General features: G+C 40.9%; 1 protein-coding gene across 1 annotated transcript in view; it reads right to left on the reverse strand.

Annotated features, from left to right (window-relative positions):
- The window catches only part of b4galnt4a (beta-1,4-N-acetyl-galactosaminyl transferase 4a), a 164195-nt gene that overhangs the window by 98580 nt on the left and 47702 nt on the right, over positions 1-17913 (reverse strand). Inside the window, exon 2 of the mRNA XM_079682839.1 lies at positions 882-994. Coding sequence (XP_079538965.1) covers positions 882-994 — 113 coding nt within the window. The remainder of the gene's footprint in view (positions 1-881; positions 995-17913) is intronic.

The following is a 17913-nucleotide window of genomic DNA, read 5'->3' on the forward strand; positions in this document are numbered from 1 at the left end:
GCCCTGTTGAGACCGGACAAGCAGAAATAAGCAGTTGTGTTTAAAGTTCCTGATTGTAAATGACTTTTTACCCCAATCACAAATATCTCTTTGTAATACTGTTTAGCAGACATTCAGATCAGACTGAAAAACATTTACACTGGGTTGTCAACGTTTTCGGAGCAAGATTGATAATAATCCTAATTTGGAGCTTCTGAGTAAACTGTATTTAAAATCCACCCAATGTCCGGGGAAATAGGAGTTTGAGTGTCAAAAGGTCTGAGGTTTTTTGCTGCATGTACCGAGCAGTAATGCTCTCTGGAGGAGGTCCAAACTCTGCTGTTGGATATATTCTAATTTTCACATCTCTCCTTATGGAAACTATCACAGAATTACGTGCTTGAGGAGGAGGTAAGATTGCATGATGAATTCACAATTTATCTTTAAGTCTGCCTGAGCTGAAAACATTACTCATATTCAAGGCAGGGGATGGGGTCAGGAGGCCAAACTGTAGATGGGTATTAATGAGCAAAAGGTTTCAAAACAATAAAATCTGATTACAAATTCTGCAATGTTCCCCACCTGTATCAGCAAAACGCATATACACCTTAACCTGTATCTGTTTTAAAGTGAATTATACTTTTTTTTCCTTCCAATTATAGAGAGGGGACCGTGTTGGAGCATTAATCAGGGGGGGCACAGAGAAAGGAGCCCTGTGTTTCTGATGATGATTAAGAAGCAGGCCGTGACTGTTGGAGCCTGATGAGCTCCTCCATGAGCAATAAACCCCTATTGTTGCTTCCTAGGAAAGATGTGTGTGCTTAGGTTGTGACATTGCATTAACATTCGGCCCAGAGCGGAGAAACAAAAACAAAGAAAGACAGCCATAAAGAGAGACTCACTGCAGCATCGTCCTCCCTACTGTCACTGGTGTCCTCGCTCTTGTGGTGGCCGGCGGAGGAGCGAGTGTCCCTCTTCCGGCTGGCGTCCGTCCCCTCCGTCTGTCTCTCTCCATCTGGGACAAGGTGAAAACATGAACACCGCTTAGAAAGCCAGCAAGCATCGTTATCATCCCTATTGTCGCCGCCATCATCTCTCATTTTCATCATCCTTATCTCCATTTTGATTATCATCATTAACAGCATCATTCTCATCTCTGTAACATAATTGTTATTAGGAATATCTTTATTACCATCGTCATGATGGTCAACAACCATTTGGAGCTATCACACATTTTCTTCCAACTGAGCCTCCCTTGTGTAATCAAACCCAGATAAAAGTTTCCAGAGGAAAAGGAGATTAAGTGGAAAAAACTGTAATTGGAAAAGCGAGCAGACACAAGAGAGAAGAATAAAAACCAGTCCAGAGGGGAAATGTGAATAGGGTGGAGTAAATATGGGAGAAGAAAAGGAAGAGATCGTGAAATGGAGAGATATAAAAGAATAGCTTTTCTTGCTGCGAAGTGGAGCTGTTAGGATGCTGTCATGCCACAGATGGATTATGGGAGTTTTGCTGCACAGTGATGACAGTTGCCTTGGCCGGGAGAGAACAATCCGGAATTTAAATCCACTCATTACGTGTGTGTGTGTGTGTGTGTGTGTGTGTGTGTGTGTGTGTGTGTGTGTGTGTGTGTGTGTGTGTGTGTGTGTGTGTGAAAGTGTTTTCGGTGTGTGTGTCCGTCACAGAGAATATGGTCAAAATTGCTTTGTGCTGCCAGCCTAACACACGCACATACATACACACACGGTATCATGGATAATCAAAACAGAGCTCAATTCAATATGGAGCAGTAACAGGATATTCAGCACTTTATGAGCGTCTGGTTATTTGGAGTTACAAGGAGCCAACGGATACTCATAAGGTTTTCTATAAAGGTGTTGTACCTCTACGAGGACTTCATATAAAGGGAATCCATATCCCATTCACGACAATCTCTTCTTATTTCTACTGCAGAGCATTGGATCCCATTTGGCCAACATGGCTTCTGAATACACAACATTGCTACGGCTCCGATAGGCTGCCATAAAAGGTGGCGCCTGTGCCATTGACTCCCCCATAAAAAGAAAGAGGGAGGAAGGGGGAGATCTTTGTGGTGTCCCATATGCATTACAGTGAAAGTGGTTCATTACAGAGGGTAGCTATAGTGTACACACATGCATGCATACAGCCACACACACACACACACACACACACACACACACACACACACACACACACACACACACACACACACACACACACACACACACACACACACACACACACACACACACACACACACACACACACACACACACACACACACACACACACACACACACACACACACACACACACACACACACACACACACACACACACACACACACACACACACACACACACACACACACACACACACACTGATTCAAAGACAGTATGGGCAGCTATAAAGCATAATGAAAGCTAATGGTTTTCCAATATGTCCCCTTGACAATGAGTCTGAGTGGGCTGAATTAGACGGGGGTTTTGTGTGCGTGCTCAACTTATACTTGGTCTTACAAACAATATCAGAATCTCACACATACACCATTAAACTATTTTAACTATATTTTATACATATTGCTAAACACTTTTACACGCACAATCATACCCTCTTTCACACAATTTTGTCTGGTCCATAAATCAGACTTACTTACATACCAAACTGTACTTTCTTATAAACACTATTATTCCCACTTACAGACAAAATCATACTACAATATAATACTCTAGTACTAGTGTATGCAAGATAGAACACTGTATGTGAGAGAATGATAGTCTATGTGGGAGAGGAATTGTAGTATGTATGAGGGTATAGTAGTGTGTGAGAGAGAATGATAGTGTGTGTGAGAGAGGAACTGTAGTGTGTGTGTGTGTGTGAGAGAGAATGATAGTGTGTGTGAGAGAGAATGATAGTGTATGTGAAAGACAATGCTTGTGTTTTTGAGAGCTTATGACAGTTTATGTGAGAGGACATTGTACTGGTTGTGAGAGACTATACTTTAAAAGGAAGTCAGGTTGATCCAACAGGAAGCCAGTTTAAATATTCATTCCTTGCCTGGTTTACAGCCTTGAAAACAAAGCCTGTAGCTGCTCAGAGCACTGCTAGCTAAATTTGAGCAGCAATAAGAACTTTTGGTAACACTTTATATTAAAAGGTACACAAATTCACCATCAACTAGTTGTTAATTAACATGCATATTAGCAGTATATTGGCTCTTTATTAGTCATTATAAAACACTTATTAATGCCTTGTTCTACATGACCATATTCTACAAGTAATAAGCCATTAGTTGAGAGTTTTTCCTCAATAACCCTCTAATTAGTGTTTATTTATTGCAAATAAGGAAGTTGTTTGGTCTTAATATGTTAGTACCACAAGAATAGTAATTCTCCCATAATAACACTTAACAAATAGGATCTATTCTTATGTAACAAGACATGAAACTATAAGTGTTAATATTTCTATCTAAGAATATGTTCCCTATTTTAAAGTGAAGTCTTGTTCATAACCAAAGAGCTAATAGTTTGACTCTAATTGACCTGAACAGGTTCCCTATTCTAAAGTTGCCTCCTCTTCACACTTTGTAAATACATTATAGCACACAACTACTGAAATTAACCTCAACAGAACATGAACAAAGTAGGCACACGTTGAAATATATGTTTTATTAAACCACTAAAGAGAGGTTCAGACATCCCAAAACATGTCAAGTTTCTCCAAGGCTGAGAACACATGTGCAGCCTGTATGCTTCTTAATAAAAACAGATTTGTAACAGATGTAATGTATTTGTGATCATAGTGTGTGACCTGCTTGTATGTACTTACACAATAGGTGTACTGTTCTCTCTATGTGTTGTACTGTCTCAGTGTGAACATAGATTAAACAGCCAGCCAAACTCTTTTGAGAGCCAGGAATCAGCAGCCATGCTCCTTTATTGACTTATTTGCACTCCACTGACATTCAAACGGAGTGAAACTATAAAAAAAGAAGATACAAGGCACTTCATTATCTCATACATGCAAGGGTAACATACACAGATTAACACTGAGGACCGCTAAGTGTAAACAAGGTTAATATAGCTAATGCTAGCTGTAGCATATCCCTCCGAAATATGGTCAAAGACTTTACTGATGATTTTGAATGTATTGAAACTCCAGAGTCAACGTAAGAGCTATAAAGACACAAACATAACAAATACATTTAGGCTCAATCCGTATTATAATCACTTTAGCTACTACCAACAGTTAACTGTAAACAGACAGCAAAGCTACAAAACAGTTTATAAACAAATTAGGACACAACCTACAATGTTATATTATAGTAAATACCAACATTGTGCATCGTCAGGGTCGCTAACATTTAAACATACACTGTATTCTTTACTTTCTCCGTCTTTAAATGTAGAAGATATTTCTTTTCGCTGAACAACTTCCTGTCAACAGCGTAAACTCGCCTTCAAAATAAAAGCATCTAAATAAAAGAGGAAGTTAACCTAAATTAAATTTAAGACGTATATAAAACTACAACGAAAGCAACAAAAACAATGCAACATCCCCTTCAGTCTCACAGAACACACAAATGGGGTTATTTACACTAGCTGTGCAATAAGCATACACTACAGCAGCCAACCCTAATTAGCGGCCCGCGGGCCGGAGAGGCAAATGCATGGCCCGCGCTGATCTACTGGCATTCACTTGTTATAACATAAAAACATAAAATAAAATGTCCGCGGTTTCGCTTTATTTTTGACCTCCGTCGACACTCGTAAACCTGACCCATGACCTTATCGCGTGCATATGCAAGACGTGCTTCGCGCGCTTGACTTACTCGTCACCACCTGGAATAGCGGCAAACACATATAAACAATAGCTCGCCAGCTAGCCGCCTGTCATCCCAGCCCAGCGATTGACCAACATGACACTAACGGGCCGTGGATAACTCAAACCCAGGATGGAATTCGCTAAGAAGAGGAAGGTAGACCAGGAGAACCGTCAGTTCAAAACTGACTGGACTGAGAAGTATTGTTTTTTTTTACCGGACCACGTCAATGCTAAACCGACTTGTTTGATTTGCATGCAGAATGTAGCTGTAATCAAATCAGACAACCTGAAGCGGCACTTCACCTCTATTCATGCTGCCAGTTTTAATGCTAACTATCCAGAGAAATCCGACCAGCGCACACAAAAGATAGCAGGTATGCTTGCATCATACAAGCACTCTGTTTCCACAATGTCGAAAACAACATCGGCACATTGCACGTCTCTTGGACGCTTGCTAGAGCCAAGAAGCCGTTTGCTGATGCTGAGTTAATTAAACGGTGTGCGATAGACATGGCTCATGAAGTTTTAAATCATGATGAAAAACAACAAAAAACGGTTGTAGAGCTATTAAAGCAGGTGCCGCTGTCGGCTAACACGGCAACCAGAAGAGTAGAGGTTTTAGCGGAGGAGTGTTTTTCCAGTCTACTCACGGATTTGAAGAAAGCAGAGGCTATATCCTTAGCCATAGACTCCTCCTGTGACCGAACCGACATGGAACAGCTGTCTGTTCGTACGATTTTTTGATGGGAAGATATTCCGGGAAGAGCTGCTGTGTTTGCTTACTCTGCCCGGGAGCACGACCGGGGAAATAATCTTCCACGAGCTGACACAGTTCTTCGAAAAGAATGGTTTGAATGTGAGTCAAATCGTCTCTGTTGTAACGGACGGGGCTCCGTCGATGGTTGGAAAGCACAAAGGCTTGGTAAGCAGGCTTTCCGCCGTTAACCCGGCGCTTCTGACATTTCACTGCATCATTCACAAATCAGTGTTGTGCGCAAAACTGTGTGGAAAAATGAAAGAAACGATGGATACTGTGACGAGACTGGTTAACTTTGTGCGTGAGAGCTCTAGTCTGCAGCATCGCCTTTTTAGATCGTTGCTAGAGGAAATGTCATCTGAACACAAGGATCTCTTACTACACAACGATGTTTGCTGGCTGAGCAAGGGCCGTGTGTTGGAGAGGGTGTGCGACCTGCGTGATGAACTGGTGTCGTTCTTATCAAGCCTGCAGAGCCAAAAAGCCCATGAGTTTTTGAGCTTTTTAACTGACACCAAGGTGATAGCAGATGTTCATTTTTTGTGTGACATCATGTCTCATGTTAAATCACCTTAACCTGCAGCTGCAAGGCAAGAACCACACTGTTGCTGAGATGTACGAGGCGGTTGAAGCTTTTCGGTCAAAGCTGCACCTTTTGGAGAGAGATATTCATGGGAGGAAGCTGCACTTTCCATGTCTGCGTGAGCACTGCGAGAAGAATGAAATGCCGGAAGATCCAGTAATGAAGGATTTTGTGTCAAAACTGGCAGAAAACTTCAAGGAGCGATTTGAAAGCTCCCCTAAAATCTCACTTGACATCCTCCTCTTCCTCAGACAGCCGTTCTCTGTGTCAGCAGACGGGCAGTGGACTGGAGAGGCCAAAAGGCTGGTGCCTTCCATAGAATAGGGAGCTCTTCAGATGGAGGTCTTAGAGATGGGAAGCTCTGAGTTGCTGAAAGCTCAACACAAGGACGCACCAGTGTGTGACTTTTGGATCAACGTGGTTCCCCAAGCTCGTTTCAAAAACACCAGAGCTATTGCTATGTTCCTACTCACAATGTTCCCCTCAACATACATCTGCGAATCAGGATTTTCTTCAATGAATGCTATCAAAAGCCAGGACAGGAACAGACTCTCCAGTGCACATCTTGGACAGTGCCTCAGGATTGCCACAACAGAATACAAGCCCAACATCAGACAGGTTGCCTCATCCCGCCGCTCTAACTTCTCTCACTGATTGGTGAGTGAACAACATAAATTTATTTTTGCAATTTGTCAATTCTATTGTGGTATAATAATTATTAAGACAAAAATAACCATTTTATAGTTATATTTTATATATACATTCATTTCCTAAATAAAATGCTACGCAGCGTAATTAAAAACAAATTATTATTATGATAGAGAAAAAACTTTGGATAATGTAGGGCTTTTAACAACAGCCCACAAACTGGTTAAATTGAATACAACATTAAAATAATATATTACAAATAAAGTAAAAAAAAAACAATACTATTTGTTATTTACAGCCTGATATTATTTGGTACACATATTTAAAAATGTTAAAACTAATAATGTGGTGTATTTTGGTACGACATTATAAAAGTAACTAACTGAAACTCTCTCTCTGTCTTCCTGTCTTTCCCAGTGTGTGTGTGTGTGTGTGTGTGTGTGTGTGTGTGTGTGTGTGTGTGTGTGTGTGTGTGTGTGTGTGTGTGTGTGTGTGTGTGTGTGTGTGTGTGTGTGTGTGTGTGTGTGTGTGTGTGTGTGTGTGTGTGTGTGTGTGTGTGTGTGTGTGTGTGTGTGTGTGTGTGTGTGTGTTACAGTGTTTGCTGAATTGGATGTGGACCTGTCTGACTATTTGATCAGAGTTCACTCTGTTGTTTTTTATTTTTGTTTTATTGTTATGCCCCATCAGACCACAGCAAAATCATTTGTATTTGTTAAAGCATTTATTTATTATTATTGTTAATAAATGTTTGATTTCGGTCTAATTTTGTTTCAAGGATGCATTTTTCCTTTACTCTCAACACAGGGTTTGTTTAATTACTACTGCCACTACTACAACAATTATAATAGAGGTAACATCTGCACATAGTGTAAAACAACTTTTAGTGACACATAACAAAATTGGCCCTTTGGTAAATATAATTGGGGAACCCTGCACTACAGGCTACTATGGCTAACGCTAGCGTGTATGCTAACGCTAGCGCGAATGCTAACACATTTTCTCATTGAGTTTAAACATCTCCAAATGTCATCACATCAACACAATATTAGTTAATACTAATCCTTACAGTCATTGCTTTCTGACGGACTTGACCCTTTTACTCTTCAGGTTGCATAGGGAAAATTAGTAGCATTCTACTATCTTTCTTGGGCAGTGTCCTTCAAACAAAAAACTTAGCCAATCAGGAACTTAGAATTTAGTCCAACTTCCTTTTCAATCAAACTCACTTCCTTTTCAATCATACTCTCTCACACTCATAACTATTCTTATGCACACACCCAATCATTCTGTTTTATACACATAGTCAATTATCTCATAAGCAATTATTCGGCCTTTCATTCACTGCTATTCTGTTTTACATACTGTATGACTATTGTTATTAACATAAAATACTATTGCCTCTTATATGTTATTATTCTGTCTTACATACATTGTTTACCGATTACACACATACTACTATCCTCTTTTCACATACACTATTATAATGTTCTATTAGATTATAGTTGTTTGTGAAAGACGATAGTGGTGTGTGTGTGTGTGTGTGTGTGTGTGTGTGTGTGTGTGTGTGTGTGTGTGTGTGTGTGTGTGTGTGTGTGTGTGTGTGTGTGTGTGTGTGTGTGTGTGTGTGTGTGTGTGTGTGTGTGTGTGTGTGTGTAGAGATTGAAGCAGTCAAGGAGAAGAGGAAAGACAGATAGGATCATGCTCACTCATCATTCACGTCAAGTGTCAGATAGGAGACGATCGAAAAACAATGAAAAAAACTCAATAAAAAAGTAGCAACAGCTAAACTTTGTACAACTTCCATCTGCATCCCAGAGGAAGTGCCCAGCAATATTCTTCTTTGTGATACATTTTCCTCATTTGTTTTAATATCATCTCGCATGTCTCCCTCCATTCTCTTTTCAATGTCAGATTTCAAAACAATTTTAAAAAATCTCCATTGATCTGATCTTATCAACTTTTGATCAATAAATAAAGCGGAGAGAGTGTACAGATTCTCAACTCATGGCCTGCCGTTTAAACTCTTCACAATCATTTTCATCATCAAAAGTCATTTTGAGTACTTGTAAATAGACAAATAGAGCTCTTTTTCTTTTCTTTTTTAAAGTGCCAGGGGAGGATCTCCTGAACCACCTGACAGATGTTTGAGCTTTGATAATCGTCCCCCGGTTTCCTGTCATTTTGCAAAAGTTGTAAGTATTACTTTTTTACATTTCTCTATCAGATTGTGAAAGGATAAATTGTGTTATACGTGCTCTGACTTTCTGAGCGTGGACTGGAAAGGTCATCGCAACTCCAAAAGAAAACTGAAAAAAAAGGATAACACCAAGCAATATAAGTCGAGGAGGCTTTCAGTGAGTGCCATTTCCTTGTCGAACAAGCAGGAACCTTGCCGAAAGCTGTCAGACGACACGGACAGACTAAGAACGGCCTTCAGGGCATATCAAAGCTCCCCCGATCAAAGAGCACCAAAAAGTAGCCGTATTCAACTTCGTCTCACTTCAAGCCTGGCTTTCCTGCAATTGTCAAGCCAAAAATAGCAGGGAACTTCAGCTCCTGACTTTAGATCTGACTATGTGACTTAAGTTAATTTGTAGATGGAGATTTCATATATTTCTGAGTAAAAAGTGTTTGAAGGCGCTTAGTCATGAATTCCATCTTGATCTAAAAAAAATAACAAAGATTATACTGACGAATATAAATCTTCATTTAGGATATAACAAATAGCCCAAACAACAAATCCATTTTTGTTTACATGTTGCAGTTGATCTTTCACTTCCATATGTTTATTTGTGTTCTTCCTTTGAGTAAACACTGCATGACACACTGCATGACTCACTGCATGAGTCAATGGGCGTCACATCTCCCCTAAACCGTGTATCCGAGGAGACAACGCTGCAGCAGCCAGGTGAGAGAGGGGGGGGCCCTCTCCTCACCTCTTTTATGTAAGAATTTACCTTAAATATGAATGAGCATGCAGAACATACACATGTAGGACTACTTGGAAGTGAAATGAGTGACAACTTCAAAAGTGAAACAGCAAATGACCCACATTCCAAGATAACATGGTTCAAATACATCTTATGGATAAAAAGGGCCTTTAAATCAATCTTGTAAAGATCTCTACTTTTAAATACAATAAGGAGAAGGAATGCATTGTACTCCGTATGCAAGAAAATATTTAAGCAGTATGGGTACTGTTACACTCAACAAAGAGAGAGAAAGTTTTACAGCATTAGAGTTTTTTGGAAAGAAAATCACCTGAAAACATCCTCAAGATGACAAAGTATTCAGCCAAAATTAGGAGAAAAACTTCTACAAAGAATTCACTTTCAAATCATTCCCTCTTCTTCTTCAAGTCCCTCAAGCATTGTCTTTTGAAGTCTAAGGAGAACAATGTTTGAGTGAACTTCTTTGCTCAGAGAATAAGACTTCTTAAGCACTAAAAGTACAAACTGCATCTCTGCACCCTATGCAGAGCCGCAGGAAAAGGGCCTTATTGAATAAAGTGAAAAGAAGAAAATGTTTGCTGCAGCTACTTATATCATTATATCGTTACATTTTAAATCAGTAGTTCTCATTTGGTGCAGTCTCTTTATATGGATAAATGTTTGATAAGAAATGGAATAACATTGACTGCTAATATTCTTATAATAAATTCTATAACATTCCCAAAAGGGGATGAAAATGAGAACGGCAAAGCAATTTTGTAGAAGTGTGCGTGAGGATAAAGGTTCAAATCTTCTTCGTCAACACATTCCTTAACACTCTTAAACAATATTTGTTCTGCATGTGAGTGAGTGTGTGTATGAATGTAATAATGCATGGGTGTACACATGCTTACAGAGATGGTGCTTTAATTTCAATGACTCGTTAATAAAGTCCCCTGTTGGCAGGAAAGCTTCTTCCCCTAATTGTATACAGTACAGTAGCTTTTGGGAAAACATTGTTTTTTGGATTAGTTTATTGCACTTTAGCATACATAGTTTACTCAGTTTTAGTTCTGCTGAATTAAATTAACACATGTGAAAAATTGATGTTGATTTTTTGTCTTTCCTTAACATAGATGCATGCTCTGTCCCGAATATGAAAGTATTGGATAGACGCCATTCAGCTCTGCTCTCATTGGTCCAACTTGAGAGTAGATCAACTCAGACTCATGCATTTCAAACCATTCCTTAAACTATGTATGTGTGTCTATATATAGCTTGTACTACTTCATGATAGTGCTTTAAAATACCTTATTTGAAACATTGCACCATGAAAGGTACTGGTAGCATTTGTGAGGAGATATTTAGTCTTAAATCAACTATACAAATGAGGTTGGTTGCTTTATCCTACACTTAAAACAGCTGTTCTCTAAAGTAACCAACATGCATTGAAATACATAACTCACTAACACAAAGTCAAAAAAGGACTGAAAGAACAAGTTTCACTGCAGGCATTCACACACACACACACACACACACACACACACACACACACACACACACACACACACACACACACACACACACACACACACACACACACACACACACACACACACACACACACACACACACACACACACACACACACACACACACACACACACACACACACACACACACACACACACACACACACACACACACACAGAGAGAGAAGAAGCCTAGAGAGGGGGGGGGGGGGGTCTGCCGGCCGTGGAGAGCAGCAGCGATTCAGGGCTCAGTCCCTGGACTGTGACGGACTTTCTCCAGCCTCCACGCCGCCTCTAATGAAGTAATGAAGAGCACACTGGCAGGTTAATGGAAGCCAATCGACTACGAGCGTCGCCACCCGCAGGAAACCAAGAGGAATACTAATCACTCCTGTCTCATGTTCTGCCTAATCTGTCCCCCCGCTTCAGAAACTACAGCACTATTTACCGTGCAGATAATATGGAGGAGAGCAAGTTCTATAACCTCTAGAGGACACAGATAGAGACCGCTTTTTGGAGTGTGTGACGGATTGTATTAAAAACTACAATAAACAGGAGTCTTATCCAAGGTTGATGTCAAAGTAATCTCTAGATAGAGACGAGGATTGGGGGGGGTGAACTTTCTCCAGCTTCCTCTTCATTTGAAAAATGAGTAATAAGTTCACCTTGTCTGGCTGCCTTTCCAAACGATATGATATTCTAAACTCTAATTTCAACGAAGTGCAGCTGACAGAGCTCTCATCTCAGCCGTACGTTTGCCAATTCATATGTATCAGTGTGTTTCAGTGTGTGTATGCATACAATACATGCATGAGTGTGTGTTGTATCTCTGCGTCTCATTTTATATTTGCAAAAGACTGACAACAAGCAGTGGGTTTCAGTGCAAGCCGATGCTCCGCTATATGTTAAGTGATAGACAGAATGGTGATACAGTGGAATGCTAATCGCAGAATCAAAGAAGTGTTCAAATGGAGCTGCAGGAACGCAGATGAAGGGCACTAAGAACAAAAATTAGGAGAACAATGAACATTATAGAAGATGGACATACAAATGTGGTGGTTAAGTAAGACATCTTCACTTTAAACCCATGTGACAAAGTCCAGTCATAACACATTAGATACTAATAATCTGTTAGGAGCCCTCAGGTTCAGCTCGGCGTAATGGCCCTCTGGTAAACAGGGTACATAATATCACACAGTCAAACGGAGAAGCTCAAAGTGGTTACAGAACAACACCAACGGCCATTTTCACAATTCATTTGCCAGTTTTATCTCAAGAGAGGTTCCAGCATGGTGTCCTTTGAAAAGGCGCAGTCAAGCACTCTTAATGCTCGGCGCTAATCGAGGACAACAGAGCACAAGAGAAAGAAGCTTCATGGTTACGGATAACCACAACATTTTACAAAACACGGTAAAAACATTAACATTCACAGTACATATTTCTAGGGTTGCAACCTTGAATTACTTTTATTATAAGAAATGTGGATTGTATTTCTGTTGATTGACTCATCGTATAATCATTTCAGAAACACATTCAATTGTGTGCTATTGTCATATTAGGAAGTGATATGATTTTTGTATCACAAAATGTTATCAATATCTGAATACTACAACAAATATGATGTGTTGTATTGAATCCAGGATTTATAAATGTATTTGAACAATATAAAGAGAGTTGTAGTGACACTACCCTTGTTAGAGATAACCATATGAAAAATGAAAACTGGTCAGCAACAATGCTTGAGAAGACTCCCACATTCAAATGAAGCACAACATCACAGGGCCTCATTTGTGCAAGAAAATACTCCCACACAGCTACCACTCGCCTGTTCCTTTGACACAAGGCAGGCCTGATGGATGACTTCATGCCGTTTACTTCAAATTCTCCCCCAGAGGTCTGCATGCAGCATCAAAGATCCAGATTCATGAGACTAGGTCTAACGTATATACACTGTACGCTTGATCTTTTTAGTTTGTTGACCATGTGGTGGTAGCTTCTTCCTTTTTGTCCTCTTTTTTTTCTTAGCTGAACAAAGAGTGACCCTGCTGTTGCTTCTCTAGGTTTGATGAACACATGTATTTCTTTAAAGCACTGTTTTACTGAGCTGTACATGCTTGCGGGGCTCACGTTGGCTACCTGCCCCTGACCTTCCTCACTGCCAAGGTGGTTCTGCCTGCTTAAGCTTTCGCAGAGTGCACATTTTCTTTTTCTTTAACACATTCAATTCCCAGGAGGCCAGCTGTGATGCTGGAACAACATCAACAACAACCTCTAGCCCTGCAACCGTATTTCAATCAAAGTTGCTTAGCTTACGCACCTATCCTGTTCTAATATGTAGTTTAACAACTAATAGACCACTTGACCTTGTGGCGTCATACTGATTAGCCGCTTGAAGGAGATTTTTGCAACGGTGAGCAAGTTTACAATTGAATACTGTTGGTGATTGGAAATGACGAATAGGTACTGACAATCGAAGAAACTCCAATCAGGGATTAAACGTAAAGGCAGGAAATAAGGTATGAAAGAATTCTCGAAAAAAATTAAGTTCAAGGAACATCATGCTCTGTGTAAATTATTGACAGGGGCGATCTTCTCAGTGAGTTCTATGTGACTCTACTTTAGTGACGTAGGCCGTACTGCCCTTAAGCTAGCACCAGCAGCACAGGAGAATATTAAAATACACCCGTCTCCTCTACTGCCACCATCAGGGGACAAGATTAAAATGGCATAGGACGACGAAACAAGGAGCTTTTTAGAGCGCAAGAGAGTCGGGGAGATTTGGCAAGAGGGGTGGACGGGGTGCAAGGGGAGTAGAACGCAAGAGGGTGCGGGGGAGGAGATTAAGCTGGAAGTCAAGGAGGAGACTGGTGGAGACTGTTGGAGGAAGTGAAGTGGGATGCAAGGACGAGAGTCTGTGAGAGAGAAGTAAAGGAGAGGGCAGACCCACATGGTGACAGCCTACCATTTCCTCGCATTTTCGCCCATTTAATCCCGTATTACTCAGTCGGCCATTACCTGATTGACTTAGCCACTCACTCATTCCCTCTATCCCTATTTCCCCCTGCTCTAATGTATTTTCAATATACTTTTTACTAGGGCAGGGGATATAAAGTTTTACAAGGCTTTTTACTCTGCATTCAGGCATGACTTTATAAGACCTGGTTGACATAGGGAAATGGAGGATGTCAAACTGATGGGCCAGTATAGTTTTCTTAATGACACGTTTTGGGGCAACAGCCAAGCGTGTGCACACACACAGGTGCAGGGTGGCGTGGCAGGGGGCAGCACAAGTGTACCAGGCTTCACCGGGGCCATGCTTGCTAAATGGATCTAGCTAATTATAGCAAATAAACTGCACTGATCTACGCCATTAGCCAGTCAGTAATGAAGCAGAGTGGTGGGCTGCTGTGAAACTGATGAATAGAGCCGAGTGCTGCACTGCCTGGCCTTTAATTTAGCTCTAACAACACAGCCTGCTTAAGAAAGCAGGATTGCATTAAGAAAAGAAAAAAAGAAGCATAACAAGGATAAGGAGATGAGATAAATAGAGAAAAGAGAGGGGCAAGGAAAGACTTATGAGGGACAGAGATAAATTAAAGGTGGGGGGGGGGGATACAGAGGCAGAACATGTAAGCCTGTATGCCTGTGGGTGTATAAGGCAGAAAGAGAGAGGGATTGCAGAGATGCCTAATGTGCTGGAATATGGGTCAGGGGCAAAAAGGTCTCAGTGTCTTCCTCTATTCCATCCTCTCTCCTCAGAGCTGTGGTCATGTTTTGCACTCCACTAACAGTCCACTAAAGCTGCCACTTAGGACAATTCAAATAACAACGCTTTTGGTGTAGACAAACATAAAATCTGAACCCCGAGGCCTGGTGCAGTCAAAGATTAACACAGCCCGAAAGAAAATGGAATGACCTTATTGCATGTTAGGCTATGAACACACACGCAGAAGATGCACATTACATTACATTGCATTTATCTGACGCTTTTATCCAAAGCGACTTACAATAAGTGCATTCGACCAACAAGATACAAACTTGAGGAAAACAGAATCATATAAGTACATCAGGTTTCATAGAGCTAAAACATTTCAAGTGCTACTCAACTGGCTTTCGATAAGCCAGTGCTTTATTAGTATATAAGTGCTCTGTTAGCAATTCTTTGTTAGTAATTATATCGCTCGAAGTGGAGTCAAAAGAGATGAGTTTTCAGTCTGCGCCGGAAGATGTGCAAGCTATCTGCTGTCCTGATGTCAATGAGGAGCTCATTCCACCATTTTGGAGCCAGGATAGCAAACCTACGTGTTCTTGCTGATGGGAACTTGGGTCGCCCTCGCAGTGAGGGTGCAGCGAGCTGTTTGGCCGATGCAGAGCGAAGTGCACGCACTGGGGTGTACGGTTTAACCACGTCCTGGATGTAGGATGGGCCAGATCCATTCGCATTATGGTACGCAAGTACCAGTGTCTTGAAGTGGATTCTAGCAGTTACTGGAAGCCAGTGAAGTGAGCGGAGGAGCGGTGTGGTGTGGGAAAATGTAGGAAGGTTGCATTCTGGATGAGCTGCAGAGGTCGGATGCACACACACTGATACTCAGAGGGTATTGTTTTCAATCCAATGTAATGGAATCAATTGAACATCAGCATAGCAGAGCAGATAAGGTGTGGGAATGGACAACACTTTGAGTATAGTGTGCTGCATTCAAAGGGTAGTAAGTGTGTTTATGCACGTGTATGAAATATAAAAGACAATATCTGTCTGTCCATTTATACATATTTATCTCTACTCAACGCAATGTGAACATTTAAAGGGTCAGGGTGTCATTAAGTAATCAATATATATATTACATCCACAATGGAAGCTGTGAAAGCCAGGATGTGCCTACTGCGCACACCATCTGTGCTCCAGAGAGGTTTATCCCACTTGCTCTATACTTGAAACTTAAATCAACATTACCAGCTCTTGGGTTTTTTCACTCATCTCAACGTTGGCAGCTGAACAGAGCCTAGGAAATCCTAGAGCAATCATTGTGAATGATATTTCTGAAGAAAATCTATATAGTGTACTGAGTGATAGTAAATATTGAGGACTCCATTATTGATATCTTGCTTTATGTTGTTGACTGAGCTTGGGATTTTTTTTTTTAGGGGCCATAAGGCCATATTGGCAAACAGTTCAAAATGAAAAAAAAGCAGAGTTTTTTTCTGTCAATCTCCCACCTAGTTGGTATTTGGCCATACGCTGCGGAGCAAAGCAGTCTGATCCCTCTGCAGTCTGCCAGCCCACTCGCTCCGCTCACCTCTAAATGGCTGTCTGCCTCTCCCCATCTCCTCCTGCTGCTGCTTACTGCCCGAGGCCTCTGTGAACTTCACCGGCTGTCCAGAGGCCTATACGGTCTGCTTTTGCCCTACTCTGGGTTGCCATGGAGACAAGAGTAAAAAAGGGAAACATTTCCATCATGGTCAACGGCTAAAAAACATCTCAAAAAGAGGCTCAGGCTGAAGCTGCATCCTGAGCCTCTTTTGGAGATAGACAAGAGGGAGAGATGAACGGCAGCACCTAAAGTGGATGGAATTTAAAACACACACCAGTGTTGGGCAAGTTACTTCCAAAATGTAATACATTACATATTACTGTCTTTTTTAAGTAATAAGTTACATTACAATATTACTGTCTCTGAAATGTAATGAGTTACACTACTTTTATATTACTTTTGAGTTACTTTCACCCAAATAACCGCAAAATAATGGCTAGGTATTTTAAATGCTAAAATGTAGTTTAGTGCAGCAACTGTGTAGGCCCTTAAGGCTACTAACACCTTTTATTACAAGGCTTAGCTGAATACTCGATTCTGATTGGCCAATTCCGTTGTTAAGGAGGATCAAGAAAGAGAAAGTAAAAGAGGGTAAAAGACGGAGAGCTGGACGTCAGATAAATGAACAGAAGAAGACGGACAATAAGTAAACACTAAAAGGAACACGGTATGGGCTCTGCAGTGTTTTCACTGCATTCATTTCAATTAATATTGGGAGTTGATTCCTTAGTTGTTTAGTATCTGGCCATGTAATAAGCGGGATAATGTGCAGCGACTTGGTCATTATGGGGAAAAGAACACCCAGTTGAGGCTCATCAAGATCAGCCTGACTGATTACGTAAACACCAGGTTTACTAATCTACCGGCACAATTTTTCTCTGGTGTCGGAATATCTCACGATGTTAGTGAATTCTTAAAAAACAAAACACCATTTCATTTTGGGTTAAAATGAGTTGTAACTGCGTTACTGAGAATTGTAAAGGGTAGTGTATTACCCAAATTTCATTAGTAATGCGTTACAGTAAAATATACATTACTGTAACTCCGTTACTTTTGTAACACGTTACACCCGACACTGACACACACCATGTACACATCACTTCAGGGGACATTACATTGACTTACATGCATTTCCTGGAGACTTATCCTAACCTTAACCAACACATGCCTAACCCTTAACCTAAACCTAACCAAGTCTTCACCCTAAAATTAATGATTCCCCTCATGGGGACCTCCATTTTGTCCCCATAAGGGAGGCGAGTCCCCACACGTGACTGTGCAAACACACATACAATCTAAAAGGGTCCAGAGTTCTCAGTCTCCAGG

This window comes from Notothenia rossii (assembly GCF_949606895.1).
Source record: "Notothenia rossii genome assembly, chromosome: 5".
NCBI lineage: Eukaryota > Metazoa > Chordata > Actinopteri > Perciformes > Nototheniidae > Notothenia > Notothenia rossii.